This window comes from Urtica dioica, chromosome 9, assembly GCF_054948205.1.
Source record: "Urtica dioica subsp. dioica isolate 48M chromosome 9, U.dioica_male_clone48M_v1_H2, whole genome shotgun sequence".
Classification (NCBI taxonomy): domain Eukaryota; kingdom Viridiplantae; phylum Streptophyta; class Magnoliopsida; order Rosales; family Urticaceae; genus Urtica; species Urtica dioica.
The window spans coordinates 18,127,734-18,143,629 of NC_142764.1; the positions used below are offsets into that span (position 1 = coordinate 18,127,734).

Here is a 15,896-nt window from a genome sequence, read left to right on the forward strand (position 1 = left end):
TTCCTGACCAGGACGGGGTTGGCTACCCATTTAGGATATTTAGTTTCTTTTATTGATCCGTTAGAAATCAGTTTGTCTACTTCTTCTTTTAGAGCAGTATACCTTTCGGAGTTTAAAGCCCTTCTTTTTTGTCTGATAGGTTTTTCTTTAGGATCTATATTTAACCTATGACATGCTATTTGGGGATCTATCCCCGTCATGTCGGACTGTGACCAGGCAAAGATATCTAAGCTATTAGATAGGAGAGTAATTAAGTTACTTTTGGTACCTGATTCAAGATATTTTCCAATCTTGAGCTTCTTCTCAGGTTGCTTTGGATCTGGGGCGACTTCCTCGACTTCGTCTCCTGGGCCAATTTCTTCTCGGCTCGGGAGGCGTGGGTCAAAATCCGAATCGATCATCATAACCTTGTGGACATCTTTGTCCTGACTCTCTTTGAGATAATTCGCATAGCAGCTCCTTGCGATAGCCTGAGTTCCGACTACTTCACCTACCCCGTGCTCGGTAGGGAACTTCATCTTCAAATATTCCACCGACGCGACGGCCCCGAGGGACTGCAAGGTCGGCCTGCCAATGATCGCATTGAACGAAGATTTTCCGGGGACCACTATCCATGTTGTGTTGGTGGTTTTACTCCTCGGGTTTTCTCCCACAGTTATTGGGAGTGAGACTAATCCTTTGGGCTGGATTGAATCTCCCGTGAAGCCATAGAGATTTTCAAGGGAAGGAGCCAACGCGTCTTGCTTAAGACCCATCTTATGGAACGTGTCTTCATAGAGCACGTCAACGGCACTTCCAGTGTCTACCAAAATTCGGTGTATATTCCTGTTGCCGATTAGAGCCGAAATGACCAATGGATCGTTGTGAGGGTACATCACCCACCGAGCATCTTCTGCTGTAAAGGTAATTGGCTCCGAGCTAGATTTGGCTATCTTGTTAGGCCTCTGTTCGACTGTAAACAAGATCTGCCGTGGTCCCGCGTAGGCTTCCCTTACATAGCTCTTTTGAGAGCTCCTTGAAGTTCCTCCCACATGTGGTCCTCCGACTATGAGTGAGATTTCGGCATATGCCTCACCTTTCTGTTCCTCTTGCTCCCCTTGCTCGGCCTTGAATTTCTTCAACGCTCCTCTTCGGATTAGAGCTTCTATGGCTTCTTTGAGGTTGAAACAGTCGGCAGTGCGGTGACCGATGTCAGCGTGGAAAGCGCAATATTTTGTTTTATCTCTCCTTGAGATATCTTTCTTGATCGGCCTAGGCTTAGGGAAATCTTCTTTGTCCTGTGTAAGACTAAATATCTCCTCTATCGGGGCATTGAGCTTATGATATTTATCGAACTTACTGGAAAAAGGTTTCAGAGGTCCTGCTCCTGACCGGCTCTTCTTCGGTGGGCGGTTGTCCTCAGAATGTCGTTCCCTATGCTCTTCTCGGTAGCTCTTCGGCGGCTTTGCTTTTCTTGCCGCCAGCCTTGCTTCCTCCGCGTTGATATATTTCTGAGCTCTCTTCAGGAAATCGTTGTAGTCCCTTTGACTAGTCTTCTGAAGAGACCACCAGAATTCTGATTCTGTTCGGACGCCGGAGGAGATCCCGAAGAGCTTAAAGTCTTCGTTCAGATCGTCAACTTGAAGTGCTTGCTCCGAATAGCGATTAGTAAAATCTTTTAGAGACTCGTCATGGGCTTGCCTTACCGCCAGCAGTCTTTCTTTGGGAGTTTTCCCTGAGCTGGAGCCGACAAACTGTTCCATGAATTTTCTAGATAGCTGTTTCCAGGATCCTATGGAGTTTGGCTTTAATTTTCTGTACCATCTTTTGGCTGAGCCAGTTAGAGTGATAGAGAAAGCTCTGCACATAACTTCTGGTCCGGCTCCTTGCAGCAGCATCCAAGAGGAAAAGGTGTCTATATGGTCTCCCGGGTCGGTCTTTCCATCGTATACTGGGATGCTTGGCATCCTAAACCGATCAGGCAACGGGTGTTCTAACACGCGGGCCGTGAAAGGGGAGATAGCTTCTCCGACCTTTGGAACAGACTCCTTCTGACCTAGAGCTACCTCTTCAATCCGACGTTCCAATCTTCTAAGATTTGTTTTGTTGGTGCTTGCACTGTCTTCGGTCTCCGAGCTTTCTAAGCTGTGCCTGAAAGTGCTTGAATGTCCTTTGTCCATGCTGGGCTAGTACCGATCAGGAATCTTTTCCTGACTGTACTGCTCCTTCTCGGACTCAGAAACATCTTCCATCCTCTCATACCGATCTCTGGCATGTTTCCGAGGTTTCTTAACCTGCGGATCTTGTCCGATGGGTTCTTTCCCTGATCGGTGCGAGGGCTCTTCATCTGGGATCACTATCGCGCTTCGCAGTGTGACCCTTTTTGCCTGCAACCTTCTCTTCAAATCCCTGTTATTTGCCTCTAAAACTGAGAGACGCTCTTGCATCTGTCTGAATTGTTCTTCGAGGCTGGGTTCCGGAAGGAGTTCAGCTATTTCTTCCGAGGTGAGAGGCAGGGTGCGGTTATGGTGCTCTATCTCCGTCTCCCGGTTAGAGACAGCGTTCACGGGTGCGGACGAACTAGCCATATTCTTCAGCTGGTCCCCCCTCCTTCTAGCGCCAACTGTTGACCTGTAAAATTAGTACAACAATATCTCACGAAAATACACAGACTCCGAGTACGAAGCCTCCGAGTACAGAGGTGATTTAGGCGAGACTTTCTCTTTATACAGACGAATCAAATACAAGAGAGCAGTGTTTTCTAGAGATTTCAAGTGAAAGAAAGTGTGTGAAAAAAGTCCGTGCTTCGTTCTGTGCTGCTGCCTCTATTTATACTCGTCTGGTCGTGTCTTTGACGGTTATTCAGAGGAACGTGGGGTGATCAATCCCACGTTCTGGACGGTTATGGGTAACTGCCTTTCGCCTCTCTCTGAGGTGGGCGGTTAATGCTCCTCGTGTGGTTCCTGAACCGTCAAGGTGTGCGTTTTAGAGCTTGAAACATGTTTTCTATTAGTTTTGACTAGTCTTTGACCCACGTTGTTCTATTCTCTTCGAAGTTCTGATCGGTGGGTTTCGTTCTTAACTTATGAACGGTTCGTTCCTTTTCAATGGATGGCCCTTGGGTTTACTTAACCTGAGCTCGGTGCTGGATTCTTCTCGCTGCTCGGTAGTCCGACTAGCCAGCTCGGAGTCTGACTAATTTATCCCGTAACAAACCCTTATATCATTTTTCTACGAGGAATTGTAACCGGGTTAAATCCCTTGTTTTTATGTGTATGTGGTACTCGAATGATTGCTACAAATAGGACTATTAAATTCAATTTAAAACCATTTTTTTACAACAATTTTAACAATTTGTATGCATAAATAGAACGACATGTCCTTGGAGTGCTTTTTATTTACACATTTGAATAGTTGAATGGATAGATGTACTTGTCAATTATAAGTTTTTCTTTTTAAAAGAGAGATTTACAAGTTGGTTTCAAAAGAGAGATTTACAAGTTGGTGTTTAATGTAATGTACTATGCAAATCTTCAGAGCAATCCCGGTTTATGCTAAATGTGTGAATAAGAATAAACAAAAGGGCGTCCGAATTATAACATGTCACATGGATCGGCCAAAAAACACACGTTGCATTGTTAATTTCATATTTGATCTCCGTACGAGATCTATATTATTTTGGTAGCTCGACCACACCATATGAGTAGTTTGGACTTTTTCTCTGCATACGCATCATAATCATATGATATTTCACGAGAAAAAAAAATATCTTAATTAGTACACTAATCATTGATCACTAACATGTGAAGCCTCAGAGACCCCCTAGTGCCTATTTTTATCGATCAGATTCACTCGTCCCAGCCAGTTCTTCCTCCAATAATAACATTTTTTTTATTCGCAACGTAGTCTTTTTTCACTTAAAAAAACACTGTAAGAAGACGGTAAAGCCCTCGGCGTTCTTGGTATATTTACGGAAAGAGCCATTTCGCTCGTTTGTTTTGGTTTCGTTTTGATCCTCTGATTTTTCTTTTATTTTTGTCCGGTGAGTCTGTGTCTCTCTCCGAACCCTTCTTATCTCCATTGATTAATTTCTCCGTTTACTCTCTCAAACCCAAAGGTCCACGCCCATCTCTCTCTCCGTTGACCTTCGATTTCCACCGTCCATTCCTTTCCGATCAACATCGCGCGGTTACTCTCTCTCTCTCTCTCTCTCTCTGAATGGTTATCAATGACAACTTCTTGTTCTTTTTCCTTCGATTATGAATTGGCTATTTCGATTATATTCGTAACCATTGTGAATTTTGGATCTCGATTATTTTCTGTCAGAATTTTATTTGGAGATTTAAGCCTTTAGGTTTATTGTACATGACTGGGATTTTCATTTTCATTTTGGTAAATTCTGTGGATATTAGGAATTCTGAATGATTTTTGTTTGTTTGTGGCAGGGTTTAATCAAGTTGAAGTGAATGATCTAGTGTTGTGCACGAAATGAGGTATCGCGATATTTTTGGGAAGAAAGAAAACATATATTTCTGGATTTTTGTGCTGGTTTTGTCATTTTGCTCTTTCAATGTCGGCGAGATATTTACTCGTTGACACTTGACACTATCTTGTATCTGCCAGTAATTTTTTTTTTTTCCTTTGTAGTATTCTTGAGTAAAAGGTAATGAAGGATATTTCGGAGATGTGAAACTTTTAAGTAATGATGGGTCTTAAAAGTGGGATTTATATGTAGAAATGCGAGCATGTTCTATATTAGATTCCTTGAGCCTTGATGTTTATATCGGTGTTGAGGCAGAATAAGAACTTTCTTCTTTTCCTAGGCTCCTTTGGAGAATCGCTTCTGAATTTGGTTTAATTAGAATCTATTCCCTGATTGGCTTTAAAGAATAGCATTATACTATGAGGTTAACTTTAGTCGACCATGAAATCGGTAAGGCAAAATGCCAGTGGATATTAGAGATTTATGTTGTCCTTAAGATAACTTGGGGATGAGTTTCAGATTGATTTCTGTAGCTTCAGGTAGATCATCACTGGCATAGAGCTCTTTTCCGGGTAAGAGTTGATAGGATAAATAGGATTCTGCTGTGCATAACACCAACAATTCTTCATTCTTATCTTGCTGTTGCTATTAAATCACTAATGTAGGGTCCTCAATTATTGCCAGCCTTGACAACATTTCAATAATGGCGTAATGCAAGAAAATGACTCATCAGCTTACGCCCTAACTTATTCTCTTGACTCTTTAGATGAAGTTAAGATTTTTTATAGCCTAAAAAGATGTGTCAAAGCTTCATTAAAGTCGGAAGTTAGTAAAGAGGACTTTGACTACTCAGTCCCATTTGTTTTTCCAAAGCCTGATGTACATTACACAAGCTCAGTTTCTTATCCGGTGAAGTATTTCTTTGTTTGTGTAATTTTAAGTAGTTAGATTAGGTGATGTAGGAAATTTTGAAATCTGGGCTCTTTTTCTTGTTTAGCTTTATAATTTTGAGTGAAGGCTTCCGATTGATGGCTAAAGTAAAATCTCGAGCTGTGTCAGTACGCAAACAATGCAATGTAATTTGCTGCAAGAGGTTGTCTAACACATATTGTTCATCCCCAGAGTTTTGTCCCAGAAGCAGTGATCTGTAGGGAAAGCCAGGGAACAGACCGAAATTTGGATAAATAGGGAACAAGGTACGACCTACTTCTCTCTGAGTATTTTTCATTATGCATGCAATGTAAACAACAAATCCCCACATGCGCTTTTTACTGCTTGGCCACTGTAAATGTGTGATATTAGAATTCAAGTAGCTGGAATCTAAATATGGAATGTAAATATGTGACCCATACACAGACAGCCACCAGATAAAAGTCTTCTCAGGAAGCTGAAAGCGGAGCCCAATACATAGTTCTAAATATGGCTTCACAGTTCGTAGTGTGTTTACCTTATTTGTGCATAATTTCGTGTCCGTCCTTTGATAATGGTAATGTTGGACTTATTTGTAGGTCAAATAGTAGTCCTGGAAGACCCAAAATCCAAATGGCTGCGCTTTACTAATATGGTCCTATCGAGTGCCATCTCTCTGAAGGCTTACCATGGCGTTCCATTCCGAGGAAGAGAGAACTGAGGACTATCTTTTCAAGATTGTTCTAATCGGCGACTCGGCCGTCGGAAAATCAAACTTGCTAGCGAGATTTGCGAGGGACGAGTTTTACCCAAATTCCAAATCCACTATCGGAGTTGAGTTCCAAACGCAGAAGATGGATATCAATGGAAAGGAAATCAAAGCACAGATATGGGACACTGCGGGCCAAGAGCGGTTCAGGGCTGTTACGTCTGCGTATTATAGAGGCGCCGTGGGAGCTCTTGTGGTATATGATATAAGCAGGCGTCAGACATTCGATAGCATCCCAAGATGGCTTAACGAACTTCACAGTAAGAGTCTTACCACCCTTTTTTTCCCTCAAAATACCTTTAGGGAAGATATCAAACGGAATCCTTTAGTGTTGTTGAAATTCATCTTTTCTTCCAGCGTTTTTCAATATAAAATATATGACCCTTAGCTTAATATATTTTTTATAACCGTGATATCCGGGTTAAACCCGACTAAAATCCAAGAGCCTTGACATTATCATCCGGGGAACTACCTAGTGGCCCCAATTATTGGTTTCCAATGGGAATCGAACTAGGGACTTATAAGCTCCCAAAAATCTCCCTTAACATTTGACCAACCCCTTGGGGTTTATGACCCGTAGCTTATGATTGATACCAATGTATCCTATGAACCAACTCTTTCGATTTTTTAATTTGTTTAAAAAAATTTATCAAACCATGACAGCTTATGATTTTTGCATGCTAAAATATGTGAAAAATGGACTGATGGGATAGGCATATATATATATATATATATATATATATATATATATATATATATATATATATTATGAACAATACTTGCTATTTCCTAAACATAAATATCTTTAAAAATGGAATTAATCCGCATACATATTCAACAGCTCATTCGGACATGAACGTGGTCACGATTCTCATTGGCAACAAGTCGGATCTGAAAGACGCCCGAGAGGTCACCACGGACGAAGGCAAAGCGTTGGCGCAGGCACAGGGACTGTTCTTCATGGAAACGTCGGCTCTCGCTTCGTCCAACGTGGCGGCGGCGTTCCAGACGGTCGTGAGAGAGATATACAGCATTTTGAGCCGCAAAGTGATGATATCGCAGGAGCTCAAGAAACAAGATCCCACGTGGATGGGAAAAACCGTGGTCGTTCTGCCAGGCGACGCAGAGCCTCAACCTAGAAAAGGTTGGTGTTGCTCATACTAAGGAAAAAAAAAATCACAAATTCAAATCTTTTGCTTTGGTCTAACACGTCTCTTTTGCCACATTGCTTCCTTATGTGACCTGATATCTGGGATTTGATACAAATGTTAATCCAATTTCAATTCTTTGTTTTTTTCCTTACCTTCTTTTTACCCCTTTTTCTTGGGGTGAATGATGTTGTAGAAGAGAAAGTTGTAGTAGAAAAATGTAAATGACGTGAAGGAGTACTGAGAAAGTTATGTTATACTTCGTTCAGTTTTTTATCCCTCTGTCATGTATAAAAATCTTTTATTTCTGCCCGTTTGATGTATTGCTTCCTCTTTTACAAGAATTTATTTAACTTAATATACTACAGCGGGGTCTGAATTTTTTTATTTTTATTTTTTTGTCCATGACGCTTTGCTGGGATTTAGAAGTCAGTCTATGGAGAGCAGAAACAGCTCTTAATGTTTCTTTCTTAATAGACCAGCTCCACCTAGCCGCTTTTATTATACTAAACTTTTTGTAACATTTATATAAAAGAAAATAGGAAAATCACATATATTTTTAACCATTTAAGGCTGTTTTAGACTTTGTACAACCCAAAATATGTGGAAATAACATGAACTAATTACGAGAGCAAACTCTAATCGAGTGTTAAACAAAACATTTCATGATAAGAGCAATTGATAGTAGTACTCCTTGAACAAACAAAATGGATAAGTTGACCCTATTTCATTCATCAAGATAAAATGGTAAATTTTAGGAATAAGACTACTATTTTAATATTTTAAGGATATTGTTAAAATAGTCAATTAAAACTAATAAATTTATAAAAATAGCAAAGGTTTGTCTACAATTAACAAAATAGTCTATTTAAAAAGAAAAGATAAAAAAAAGGTAAGTGCAGTATATAAATAAATTTATATGCATGATATATATTTATAGACAACTTTGTATATTTTGCTAAAAACCTTAAAATCATAGCTATCTTGTAAATAATTAACAAATAAACATGAATTTTTTTTTTTTTTTTTTTTTTTTTTTTTTAAGGAACTGAAGAATTTTATTAGCCCTCATGGAGCAGTAACCAAATCAGTAAGAAGAAGCTGAGAGATACGATCAGGAGGGACAGTCGTTCAAAACCAAGTCAATAGCTCTTTTGGAATTAGATTCCATCTCAGAGACTAAACCTGGCCTAACGGTAGCGGGACGGGACGGAATCCCCGCTACCGTTAGGCACAATAACGGGAGCGGGACTCCCGTTACTGATAATGGTACGGGACGGAAGTCCCGTTACTGGGACTAACGGGACCGGGACTCCCGTTAGTCCCGGCGACAATTTTTTTTTTTTTTTTTAACTCTGGCCGTTGGATCAAAGATCCAACGGCCGAAAAAAATAGCCGTTTTTTTTAAACGTTATAATATAGCCGTTGGTGGCTATTTCGAGCATTTTTTAATTTTTTTTTTCCCACTTATTTTTAAAATCTATAAATACTTTTCTTCACACATTTCCTTCAAACTCTCTCAAATTCTCTCAATTTCAATCTCAAATTCTCTCAATCTCTCTCGATTTTAATCTCAAATTCTCTCTAACGCTTTCAATTTTTCATGGCATCCTCATCCCACAACCGAGGAGGTCGAAGGGGAAGAGCTTTCCAAGGTGAACGAATACACCGTTTTGAAGAAAATTAGTTGCACTTGTCTCAAAACGCCCCCAACCCAACCACCCAATACTTTTTCGATCCAAATTATGTTGCTCCTACTTTCAACAATTCGGAATTCACCGAAATTCCAAACACCCAAATGCCATATTACCCTCAAATGGATCCCGAACAAGCTTATCAAGCTCAAATTCCGCCATCCAAAGTGGCTTTTCAAGAATTTCAAGTATTAGAGCAACATTATCGTGAATCCCAAAATCTAAATGAAGAAGAAGATGACGATGAAACCCAAAACCCAAATGAAAAAGAGGAGGATGAGGAGGAGGAAGAAGACCTACCACCACCACCACCTCAACGTCGAAGTCAAGTTCCACGACCTCGACAACGTGAACAACAAGAGGAGACACAACAACGACGACAACGACGAGCACGACAAGAACAACAACATGTAGGTGCTCAACAACAACAACAACCACCTCAACAACAACAACCACCACGACGTCGTGCAAGGTCCGTTGTGTGGACTTTATTTGAAGAGGTGATTGCGAATGGCGAAAAAGCAGGAAAATGTCACAGTTGTGGCAAAATCTTCAGCGCTCACAACACAAGAGTCGAGACGTCGCTATTGTGGAGTCATCACAGGCAGTGCCAGGGGAATCAATCTGGAGCCTCGTCAAGCCAGGTAAGTCACATCGATCCTGTAAGCTTTAGACGTGATTTAGTAGAATATTTTGTTTCCACCGATCAATATTTTAGTCATATCGAATCTCAAGGCTTCGTTAGATTCATGATTTCTATAATTCCAAACGTTCAAATAATGTCTAGAAAAGCCTTGAGATTCGATATCCTAAAATGGTTTTTAGGAGAAAAGGAACAAATGAAACAAACAATATCATCTGGTAGGTATAGCGTAGCCTTAACCTCGGATATCTGGACTGGTCAATCTAAGATGGATTTCATGAGCGTTGTAATGCATAATATAGACGACGATTGGAACCTAAACAAACGTATCATAGCCTTTAGGAGGATAGAAGGTTCTCACACTGGTGAAAACATCTTAGACATCATAGTTAGTGTTATAGCTGAGTGAGGTTTGACCAATATGATTATATCTGTAACCTTAGATAATGCCACAAGCAACAACGCCATGATTAGAGAGTTAAAGGAGAAACTTAATGTTGACGATACCCTTTTGCATCAACGTTGTGCTACCCATATCATAAACCTCATAGTTCAAGCCGGAGCTGCTAGTTATGACCATTCGATCAACAAGATTAGGAATTACATTAGTTGGATAAATAGTTCAACCTCTAGAGTAGATGAGCTTAAGAGATGCCTTAGAGTAAACGGTCTCCGAGAGCGCACCTTTCACATAGATAACAAAATTAGGTAGAATTCTACCTTTCTCATGTTGACCAACTTCTTATCCGAGCATTACGTCGATGTTATTGTTTCTTACATTAACAGCGAACATGAAGAAAACGCTATATCCGAATATGATATTAGGATGGCTGAATCATTTGTTTCTTTTCTCGACATTTTTTACAAAGAAACTTGTTATCTCTCTGCTGTTTAGACTCCTACTTCTTTTCTCGGTCTTCATACTATGACCGCAATTGTTGTGCATCTTGATAAATATAAAAACGAAACAATTTTTCAAGATTCTATTCAAGCAATGACAGCCAAGTTTTTAAAATATTGGGGGGCTGGAAAGGTTCCATTACTATATGGTTTTGGAGCCATTTTAGACTGCCGATGTAAAATTGGTGGTTTAAAAAAATTTCTTAAGTACATTCGAAACCATTTCGAGGACTAAGATTACATTTCACTTGATCTCGCGAGGATCGTGCAAGCTTTTTTTTTTTTTATCTTTTCAAGGTATACGAGGCGAAAATCCTACCGCAATATCGAGCACAACCATCTCAATCACAGACGCGGTATCCGAGAAGACACCAAAACACGAATGTCTTCGTCAACGCGCCCGCTTACAGCCCATCGCCTCAACAACAAGAAGCTGTGACAAGTCAGACGAGGTCGAGCGCAACCGACGCACGGTCACATCTGGAAATCCAAGAGTACGATCGGAACGATTGGGTCAGGACGGATGACGAAGCCATCGACCTATTGGTTTGGTGGAGACAGAATGCGAGGAGGTTCCCGGTCTTGTCATCTATGGCACAAGACATCCTCACCATCTCTGTTTCAACCGTGTCATCTGAGGCGGCTTTTAGTGGCGCGGGCCGCGCGCATCATCGACGATAGAAGATGTAGCTTGAAACCGGAGATGGTCGAAGCATTGGCGTGTGGTAAGGATTGGATTCAACATAGAAATCGAGCACAAGAAACATTCATATGCTTCGATATTCTTGACGATTTTGAAGTTGATTTCGCAAATGTAAACATAAATGGTTAGACTAACTTGTATAACTAAGGGATATCACAGCCCTTGTCCGGGATAAATGTTCAAATAATTAACGAGGAAATGAGTGCTCTCTTTCTTCGCCGTCGCACCTTTTAAGGGGTCGGTGAGGTTTTTTAGGAGGCCCATTTTTAATTTCACATTCTTCTTTATTATGTTTTTTCTACCCACTTAGTTTAAAATCCTTTCAATTACATCATTTTATTTAATTACTGGGATTGGTTCACATTCTTCTTTATTATTTTTTTCCACCTATTTACTTTAAAATCTTTTCAATTAAGTCCTTTTATATAATTATTTAAATTCATTTAAATCATTTTTTTTTATTTTTTTATTTTTTTTACGCCAAACGGGGTCCGAAACCCGTTAGGCGGTAGTCCCGCTACCGTCCCGTTCATTAACGAATGAACGGGACGGGACTCCGGGATTGGCGGGAGCGGGAGTCGCGGTACCTCCCGCCAAGCCAGGTTTATCAGAGACAAAACCGAACCTCGACCTCCGACGCCAACGCCAACGCCAGCATAAGATATTATATATATATATATATATATATATATATATATATATATATATATATATATATATATACAAAGGAGAGGACATAATCCAAGACTCATTTTACTATTCATTCTACAATAATCATAATGCCCTTTCAACGTTAAAAGATTTCATTTTACAATAATCATAATGCCCTTTCAACGTTAAAAGATTACACATATGTCATTCTAAATAAATATGAAAATAACTCTGAAAGTTTAATAAATTATAAAATTGTCAGTGTCATGTAATAATCTTGAAAATTTATTAAAAGGTAATATAGCTAAATAGTCACCCATATTTAGACAGATTTGGATTTAGCCAACATTTGGTTAATTTCGTGTTAATAGCCAGCCCAAATTATTTACATAGATAAAAATACCAAAATAACCTCCAACCGTTCCCGCCCATTAACATGCTGAAAATAAAACATTTAATACAAAATATTCTGATATAACCGCCCATTAATGTCATTAAGATCATTTTATCCTACCCCATTAATGCCTGCATTTCTAGGGTTTCACTTCCCTGCACGCGAACCTCTCTGCGAAGAAAAAAAAAACAGCCCCTCTCTCTCTCCAGAAGCTCCGGGAGAAACTTGATCTCCCTCGTCGAGCCTTGCCTCGGCGGCTCGAGCAGAGGCTCTTCGATCCCCTCCAACGCCTCCTCGGGCGCGCTGTGGACGAGAAGCCTGCGCTCGGACCGTCCTTTCGCCGCTGATTCTTCTCCTCCGATCCTCTTCATGGCCACGATGGTCGTCTTGGTTGAGCGGGAACGCGACGATGCCGCCGGGCTTCTTCGCGAGGCGGCCCGCGAGCTCGGCGTCCCGGGCCAAGTTCCCGGCGTAGACGAGGTCGAAAGTCTCATCTCTCGGCGTTGACTGGTCAACCACGGTGTGGGGACCGTAGGCGCGAGGGTTCTTGAGGCCGCCGGGGAAGACAATGGCGGCTCTGTCGCTTTTTCGGAGGAGACCCTCTTCGGCGAGGCCGCGGAGGAGCGAGAAAAACTGCTCAGAGTCGAAACTGAAACTGGGTTTATTCTCTTCGGCGCATCTGAGGCCCTTCGAGAGAGAGGGCCAATGCAAGGGAAGGCTATGAAAACCAGAGCCTGGATACGCTGGTTTTTTTTTTTTAAATACAGTATGTTCGTGTAAATAGATAGCCTATTTACAGTATGTTCGTGTAAATAGATAGTCAATTTACAGTATATTCGTGTAAATAGATAGCCAATTTACAGTATATTCATGTAAAAACGAAGCTTATTTACAGTATATTCACTGTAAATACAAAGCCTATTTACAGTTAATCATGTAAATAAACTGAAAAATTCTGAAAATATTTTGAGCACGAAAATTCTGGAAATTATGAATATGGAAGACAAAATAATATCAATGAATGAAGAATTAATTCGAAATTAATTACCTAATGAATTGCAACAAAAATAGAAACTAATTACCTAAAGTCAATATTGAAAATTTCCAAATACATAACAATTAATGGTTGATATCTTTCAAAATCTGCTCAAAATTCAAATTTCAAATTTGAAAACTTCCCTTTTCGGTTTCAATATTTAATTCGATTTTTTTTAAAAAAAAATGCATAATTAAAATAGCGTAAGGACAAAAAGGTAAAACTAATTCAATTAATAAGCTGCCACGTAAGCAAGAAGGCTATTTATGAAAAATTAACGAAAGGTTGGCTAAAACCAAATTGCTAGTGTTTTAGATGGCTAAACAGCTAATTATTTGTTTATTAAATTACAAAAGGACTCTAAATATTAATAAAATTCTCAAGATGCTGAAATCATTAGATATTTCAAGAAATAAAATCATTAAAAATAGTACACTCTAACTCTATCACATATATTATATATACAATCATAATTTATTATTATTAAAATATATCAGTCATATATGCCTAATTTATTAGTATTTAAATGTATCGAATCATCGCGAGAACATACTGCTGTATGACACTCAAATTTTTATTTTTTTTGTGTTACTTCTCGGTGAATTAAAGTTGGAATATATGAATGAAAGATGAAACGACAGAGAATCACTCGTTTTCCGCGACACGTCAGTAGTCTGTTATAAGAGCAAAGAGAAAGCACGATGAAATCGTGATCAAAATCGAAAACAGCAAATCGGAAACAGAAATCGGGGCGTTCAAATTAGGGCCGAAGAGAAGAAGAAGAAGAAAAAGAAGATGGGAAGGCTGTTCGTGGCGAGTGTGAGCGGAGCCAAGGTGTTCAAGTGTAAGCTCTGCAACGTCGACTCTGCTTCCATCGACGACCTCATTTCCACAGACTTCCAAGGCCGATTCGGCCAAGCCTACCTCTTCACCCTCGTGTACTCTCTCTCTCTCTCTCTCTCTCTCTCTCTCTCGATCGCATCGCTAACTAATTCATTCCTCTCAATCGCTTCAGCGCGAACGTGTCGGTGGGTCCCAGCGAAGAGCGCCAGCTCATCACGGGCTTGCACACCGTCAACGACATCTATTGCAGCTCTTGCCAACAGATTCTCGGCTGGCGATACGTTAGTTCTTCTTCTAATTCATCGTTGGTTTTTTTTTTTTTTTTTTAAATAGAGATGTTGCTAGTGATACACATTGCTAACAATTTTTTATTTTTTATTTTTTATTTTTTGAGTTTAGGAGAGAGCGTATGAAGCGAGCCAAAAGTATAAGGAAGGGCTCTACATTCTGGAGAAGGAACGGCTCTTGAAGGGCTGGTGACACTGCCACGTGGCGGAACGAGAGTTTATGTAAATCTAGATTAGGCGTGGAGAAATATATATCACTGCAATTTGGTTTGAAGAATTGGATTTCTGTTGAAGAACAAGTCATTTTGGAACTCATGAATTTGCCTTGAGAACATTCTGCCAAACTCTTTTTTTTTTTTTTTTTTTTTTTAATTTCGTGTTTATATGTTTTGGTGACGGTTAAAAAACTTATCCAAAGATACACCAACGAGTATATAGAAAGTAAAAGAGTTAAACATAAACATAAAATTTACAATTAAGAATGTTAGAATGAGCCGTGGCGGAACTAGGAATTTAGCATTTGAAAAAACAATTGAAGGGGCAATTTTTTTAAAAAAAAAAACATATAAATTTAAGCTAAAACAAAAAATTCAAGGGGACATTAGCCCTCTTGTCCCCATGTGACTCCGCACTTGTTTATGAAAATAACAAATAATGATATGTCATACCTAATATTATGATATTTTACTAAAAACTTTAAAGACGAGGTGATACAAATACTCAAGGTTATATTTGATATTGTTCTATTTGAAGTGATTTATATTGAATATAAATAATATAAACCATTATAAAAAAGAGGTAAAGTAAAGATATATGATTTTGGTGTACTCGGTAAAAATGCCAACGATTTTATTATTATGATGAGAAGAGTGCAATAAATGATGTATTGGATAAGAGTCAAAATGACCACACGTTCAACACCTTAGCAAAGAACCCATGTCTATCTTTGCTTTGTGATCCAGTTGGTGATGGAGTGCTTAAATTTGTATGGAAGAGAAGAGATTAAATCACCTATTCTATTGCATAGTAAGAAACAGTTATCTTCTTTTTAGTTTGCATATCTTCAACATTCATTTAGCACAAGTCAAATCAGTAGTCCACCAACCACTAGGGCAACTAAAATAGTTCTATCTTCTTCTATAAGGTTATCTTCTTTTTCTATTTCATGTTTCTTCTTAAATTCAACAATTTTTTTACAATTTTTTTTTTTTGTGTGTAATGCATTTTCAATGTCAGAGTTAGGTGTCTCTGTAGTGTGAAATGAGAGGTCAGACAGGAAATCTCATTGTCAAGTCTTTCTGTTGTGAGCCCACTATGCACTATCTAGTCTCTCCTCATAGCCAATTAAATGAACAAGCTCACTGATGACAAATTCATTGATGGAATTAACAACTTGCAATAAAATGGAATTTTGATTTGCATTCATTCATTGACAAATTCTAATAGAGGAGTGATGA

General features: G+C 39.3%; 2 protein-coding genes and 1 pseudogene across 4 annotated transcripts; 2 read left to right on the forward strand and 1 right to left on the reverse strand.

Annotated features, from left to right (window-relative positions):
- Positions 1-3,886: 3,886 nt before the first annotated feature.
- RABA5A (RAB GTPase homolog A5A) lies at positions 3,887-7,566 on the forward strand. Of its 3 annotated transcripts, XM_089626988.1 has the most exons (5): positions 3,887-4,167; positions 4,425-4,472; positions 5,585-5,658; positions 5,971-6,400; positions 6,982-7,566. In XM_089626988.1, the coding sequence occupies exons 4-5, from the start codon at positions 6,061-6,063 to the stop codon at positions 7,302-7,304; spliced, it is 663 nt and encodes a 220-aa protein (XP_089483114.1). In that variant the 5' UTR covers positions 3,887-4,167; positions 4,425-4,472; positions 5,585-5,658; positions 5,971-6,060; the 3' UTR covers positions 7,305-7,566. The 3 variants fall into 3 exon arrangements, with proteins under 3 accessions (XP_089483114.1, XP_089483116.1, XP_089483115.1); XM_089626990.1 differs by lacking the exons at positions 3,887-4,167; positions 4,425-4,472 and adding an exon at positions 4,912-5,034; XM_089626989.1 differs by lacking the exons at positions 3,887-4,167; positions 4,425-4,472 and adding an exon at positions 5,128-5,371.
- Positions 7,567-12,305: 4,739 nt separating this feature from the next.
- Positions 12,306-13,780, reverse strand: LOC149385430 (uncharacterized; annotated as a pseudogene).
- A 45-nt stretch (positions 13,781-13,825) lies between these two features.
- On the forward strand, positions 13,826-14,799 carry LOC149385431 (putative yippee-like protein Os10g0369500). Its single transcript, XM_089626991.1, has 3 exons — positions 13,826-14,247; positions 14,325-14,433; positions 14,552-14,799. The coding sequence occupies exons 1-3, from the start codon at positions 14,105-14,107 to the stop codon at positions 14,630-14,632; spliced, it is 333 nt and encodes a 110-aa protein (XP_089483117.1). The 5' UTR covers positions 13,826-14,104; the 3' UTR covers positions 14,633-14,799.
- Positions 14,800-15,896: the final 1,097 nt, after the last annotated feature.

Excerpts from the sequence above, each read along its gene's own strand:
- RABA5A (XM_089626988.1), top strand. The coding sequence starts at position 6,061 with ATGGCGTTCCATTCCGAGGAAGAGAGAACTGAGGACTATCTTTTCAAG. Across the intron at positions 6,401-6,981 it reads ATGGCTTAACGAACTTCACA|CTCATTCGGACATGAACGTG; the intron begins GTAAGAGTCTTA and ends CATATTCAACAG.
- LOC149385431 (XM_089626991.1), top strand. The coding sequence starts at position 14,105 with ATGGGAAGGCTGTTCGTGGCGAGTGTGAGCGGAGCCAAGGTGTTCAAG. Across the intron at positions 14,248-14,324 it reads GCCTACCTCTTCACCCTCGT|CGCGAACGTGTCGGTGGGTC; the intron begins GTACTCTCTCTC and ends CAATCGCTTCAG. Across the intron at positions 14,434-14,551 it reads AGATTCTCGGCTGGCGATAC|GAGAGAGCGTATGAAGCGAG; the intron begins GTTAGTTCTTCT and ends TTTTGAGTTTAG.